This window comes from Taudactylus pleione, unplaced genomic scaffold (genome assembly GCF_031769625.1).
Source record: "Taudactylus pleione unplaced genomic scaffold, aTauple2 ptg000672l, whole genome shotgun sequence".
Classification (NCBI taxonomy): Eukaryota; Metazoa; Chordata; class Amphibia; order Anura; family Myobatrachidae; genus Taudactylus; species Taudactylus pleione.
Window position 1 is genome coordinate 366,677 of NW_028285074.1, and position 5,466 is coordinate 372,142.

The following is a 5,466-nucleotide window of genomic DNA, read 5'->3' on the forward strand; positions in this document are numbered from 1 at the left end:
TCTGCAGGGCACTGACAAATTACATCACCTGCCTGTGCCCCAGAAGCTCCAATCAGCATCTTTCAGAGCTAGCCGGGTCAAATAAGCAGGGTAGCACCCGTTTACACTGCCTCATGACCCAGGAACAACCCGTTTTCAACCAGAGTAAGATTGCCTGGTAAATAGACCCGGGTTATTTTTTTGGGAGCCATTCACACAGAGCCTCAACCCGGGTCGACCTGGCAATAACCCGGGTTGTTTGGTGTAAAAGGGGTATAAATTGCCTGTATGTGCACCAACAGGTCTGTGTTCAACTCAAACCCATAATCCTAAACACATATGCCCTAGAATATCAATTACATTTGTCACTTCCTTTGGACTATGCAAGCTTGCTGTACGTAGAGCCTATTAAACGGCTTCATTTCAAAATTTACAAAATAGAGTTAAAAAAAAAAAAAAAAAACACGACCTTTTAGTTTCATGATGACACAAAGACGTCCAACGTGTTGCTAGTAATTAAATTTTATTTTCAGAGAAAGCAAGTCACCCACACCAGAGACCCCATCCCTTTGATTTCAGCATTTGCTGCATTCACGATTCAGCGCCATAAGGGAACAGATTCAATCACTGTCCTCCCCCAGGGTCAGCTTGTCAAACAGGTATTCACCCAAGCCGACCTCCGCTGCCTGCACGCGTTTCAGGTTAGTGAGGTGGTCTCCCAGTTTCTTGAGAAGCTTCACCTCCTTCTCCAGATATTCAGACTCCAGGAAGTCACACATCTGTGAAGATAAAAATCAAACTAGTGTTAATCACAGCCCCACATTACCTCAAAAGCCATATTAACAGGATATTAAACTATTTTGACCTGTTTTCTATATGTGAACAGGTTATGCCAGAAAGAAACCCCCCCCCCCCTTTTTTTTTTTTAAAAATAGCATGTATTTCATGCAGTTAAAACAGTGGCCTCTTCAGCCATATCCTCACAGCACCACTGATCTATACATACACATTCCTGTTACCTAGGAACACACGTTATGTCTAAGGCAGGGGATCCCAACCAGTCCTCAAGGCATGCTAAGGGCGCACATCCACTAGCAGACCAAGAAACAACTGCACAATTACAACATTGTAATCGTGCAGTCGTTTCAGTCTGTGTTGTGCCTACACTGACCGATCAGTCATTCGGTGCAGGCTCATCATTCATCCCCTAACATGCTCAACCTGACGTTATAGTCAGGTTAACCAGCATGTTCAGGCGATGATTGATGTCGGAAATGCTGGTCGTTTCCGATGTTAATGTGCTCGATTCATGAGCGATTGAATAATAATGTTAAAAATCGCTCGTAGAAAACAACAAGTGGATGTGCACCTTGACAGTCCAGGTTAGGGATAGCCATACTTTAGCACAGGTGACTTAATTAGTGCCTCAGTTATTTTGATTTAACCATCTGTGCTCAAGAAGGACTAAAACCAGGACTGTTATGTGCCTTGACCCGAAGTTGGGAATCACTGGTCTAAGGTATAAGGAAGCATGCTGGGCAGTCTTCATTACAGGGTAATTCCAGCCAGGATGCATTCATAATCCCGACCGCTGGGATTCTGGCACTCAGTATGCTGGCGCCTGTCAGAATTCTGATGCCGGATGCCCAAAGGTAAGTAGCGGGGGTTAGGCACTAAGGGGGGAGGGTTATGCTACCTACTGACAGGTGCCAGTATCCTAACCCTGTCCGAATGTCGGTACTGGGATTCTGACCGCTGGGATCCTGTACCCAACCCTTCCAGCCAGCTGCCTAGTTTTGTTTAGTGTGCGGAATTGGCGCATGGATCTCCTAACCCATTGTCACATTCCATTGTGCATAGCGCAACCACCATGTCCCTCCTCTATGGCAGGGTTTCAATTACAAGGAGTGTTCAGACATCTGCCATAATGAGACATTGACTTTTTTTCTTTTAACACCAGAGTTTATACTTAAAGAATGAACTTACATGAGGGTCAGCATGGTCTGTAGCAATCTTGTGGAGGTCCAGTAGGGCCTGGTTGATGCTCTTTTCCAGCTTTAAGGCATACTCCATAGCCCTGGTTCCATTTCCCCACTCATCAGCTTCTGGTTTCTAACATAAGAAAACAAAATAAGTCACAGAGTAGCCACTTCTGCAATGGAGCCAGAGTTTTGCACTACACCATTGATCAGTTAAAGCCCCTCAAACATGCCACTAATCAGGGCCGGATTAAGGGGAGGGTGACCGGGACGGTCATCCCAGGGCCCCCACCACTAGAGCAATTGCCCCCTTCTAATGTTGCCGAGATGGGGGCGAAGCCAACACGACAAGCTCTGCCCCCATATGACTTACAATTGGCTGCATTATGGCACGAGGCCTAAGTGATCCACAGCTGAATATAATGCAAGTGTATATGTACTGTTTTATTATTTATATGTGTATGTTATTGTATATACAGTATGTGTACATGTGTTAGTGTGTAGGTTATATAAAATATATCTGTTTGCTACATATATATTGTGTGCGCGCTTGTTTAATGTGTAGCAGGGGAGGGGGTAGGCTCCATGTGGCTTGGCGGGGGCCCCCACAAGCCTTAATCTGGCCAAGCCACTAATGTAAGCCTAGACAACATCTCTCCAGGGGTTGTGAAACTACAAGACCCAGCATACCCCGAGTGCTTGCAGCTGCCAGCTATATAACAGGGCATGCTGGGTTTTGTGGTTTCACAGTACATGGAGATCCACAGGCCACCCATGCCTGTTGGCATTAATAGACTCAGCCTGGCCCAAGATACCAGCTCACACAGTGCGAGGACTTGTGTCCTTCATGGACATTTCCCCTTCAATTTCAGTGATTTCATTAAACCCAGTACACTGGGCACCCAGGCCAGGGCGCTACCTTAATATCCTGAAGCACTACACGTCCTCCACGCTTGTTCTGGAACTTCATGAAGTGCTCCGCCTGCTCTTGCTTCTTCCCAGACTGCTCCCGGAAGAATTTGGAGAACTTGGCCAAAGCCACATCGTCACGGTCAAAGTAGAACCCCTGAAGCAAAGAACAAAAACTAGGTCAGTGGAGGAATGTTAGACAAGAAGGACTAAGGAAACAACTATATCAGCATAGGAGGATATTTTAAGCATTTTGAGGTGCAAGTCATGCTACGCCAAACTAGGAGCAGACTTTGATAGTTAACAGTATAACCTCACTCAGAAGTCCCCCATGTTGCCTTATTAAGAGGTGCAGAATTCAGACCAGACACAGGAACATTTGCCAATATACCACTATTTAAATCCACTGCTGAGCGGTTAGTATGATGACCGATTCCTCTTGAATGGAATTAAGCCGAGTGCGCAGATCATAATGTTGCATACAAGATGCTTTGTGCAAAGGGAAATATTTTAGTGCGCAATAAAAAAGGAGTTTCAGTATATTGTTGACAGTTCTGGCTGCAGAGCAGGAGATACACAGGACAAGGAATCATGACAACAATACATTGAACAGCTATTTTCCCCATAGTCACACAATATAACAAACTTTTAACCAATTTTAAAAGTTGCCTACTCAACCACTTTGCTACACAAGCTTAGATCCAGGGCTGGGAGAGAAAGAAGAACTCCCAGGAAAGACAGCTGCCTATAGCAGCCCCCAGAACTCTGGCTAAGGGCAAAGGGGGGCAGCACATAGGATTTCTGAACTAGGTGGAACTGCAACTTGCAGAGGGGAGGACCCTTACTAAGCCTGGCACACTGACAATTTAATTGCAGAAGTCTCAGCTGTAGAAATGAAGCCACTGATATATACACACCACAAGATGGATGCGTCAGAAGCTCATGAGCAGATGGCAACCTTAGAGGAACTACAAGTCTAAGCATGTGCAACCTGCCTTTAGGAGGGATTACACAGGGTAGACCCCCCACCAGAGATGATCAGAGACTGCAATAAAGGCCACATTGAGTAAGGGGTACTAGTACTCACCAATGACTGGTAGACGTAGAATGCCTGGAGCTCTAAGTTAACGATGCGGTTGACACCAGCCTCGCTGTCCTGATGATAATTCTGGCGGATCTGGGAGCTCATGGTGGCAGCGTCAGGTGATGCAGCACAGGGATGAGAGTGAGGATTGCTGGTCTGTATGGTCAGTGTAGCACAAAGAAGGATCCCTGTTCCGTTCAAGCACTGTTGAAGCAAGAGCCAGGCATTCCCTCAGCTGTGTCTATCTTCTGCTCTGAGCTGCTGTAGTAATCTGGTAGGGACCCTGCTGCCTGGCTTTTATACAGTCAGTGGGCGGAGTCTCACACTGCGCCCCGCCCACATTACATCATTGTTGAATTGATACAAAATATCACTGTGTACAGCACAGTTCATCCAATCAGCTTTGCCATCACAATGAGAACACTTGATAGTAGTATTTTTATACATAATATATTGAAAAAATATATATACTTCGTTTTGCTCCTTTGATTTACCTGTTGGTGATAAATCTAATTCTGTAACAAATAAGCACACTGCGGCAATGTCTATATTGTTTTGTTATACAGCTCATGGGCTGATAGAGAAACGGAAAAAAAGCTTGTGAATAAAATAAGTTGCTATCATAACATTTACCTTTGTTGTGTTTGTTTATTTTACAAGGTTGGATACATTTTAGTCATCCTTAGTAAATTATTTTTCTACCTGCTGAATTATCCATCCCAGTGGATTTGGGAAAATAAGTGCAGTATATGCAGGAATTAGCCAGGGGGTGCTGTTGTGCTTTCCTATACATAGGGATGGACATCACATTAAATAGATCACCAACAATGGGCACATTATACCCCTTTTCCACCTAAATTCCGGGTCTGACCCGGAGTTGGAACAAAGGGCCTGATTCAGAGCTGAACGCTCTGAGCAGAACGCTCGCTCTGAATCAGGGCCCTCCTCCATGAAAATGGAGCGGCCTCCTGGCCGCTCGTATAGCTGTGAGTGACCACCCACAGCATATGCGAGCGGCCAAAAAGGTGGTCGCGATGGTCTTGACCATCGCGACCATCGGACTTGCGACGGAGACCCTGCGGTAGGGTCTCCCTGCCACAAGCCCTGGAGTGATTTTGGCTCTATCAGAGCCAAAATCACTCCCACTGACATCACTAGTGATGTCAGTGGGGCCGGCTTCAGACGGTAGGCGTTCCCATGGGAACGCCTCCGTCTGGCAGGCACGCCCACCAAAGGGGGCGTGCTGTCAATCAACATCGACAGCACGCCCCCTTTGGTGCGAGACATGGAGCGATGGAAAGCCCGTCGCTCGCCGGGTCTCGCGCATGCGCACGACGGAGCTCCCTCCGTCGTGCGCATGCGCAGTGGGGAACATCGACCCGCTTGCGAGCGTACTGACGCTCACGAGCGGGTCTGAATGACCCCCAAAGTTCCTATCCGGATCAGACCCGGAATTTTGCCGGCGCCGACTCGGGATATTCCCGAGTCAGCGCCGTTCACACCGCAGTCAGGTCT

At 46.9% G+C, this 5,466-nt stretch overlaps 1 protein-coding gene across 1 annotated transcript; it reads right to left on the minus strand.

Moving 5' to 3' along the window:
• Positions 1-483: 483 nt before the first annotated feature.
• On the minus strand, positions 484-4,234 carry LOC148478170 (ferritin light chain, oocyte isoform-like). The gene is made up of 4 exons (XM_088455829.1): positions 3,955-4,234; positions 2,878-3,024; positions 1,966-2,091; positions 484-758 (listed from the first exon to the last, which is right to left on the minus strand). Exons 1-4 carry the CDS (start codon positions 4,054-4,056, stop codon positions 600-602), a joined length of 534 nt encoding a protein of 177 aa, XP_088311955.1. The 5' UTR covers positions 4,057-4,234; the 3' UTR covers positions 484-599.
• Positions 4,235-5,466: the final 1,232 nt, after the last annotated feature.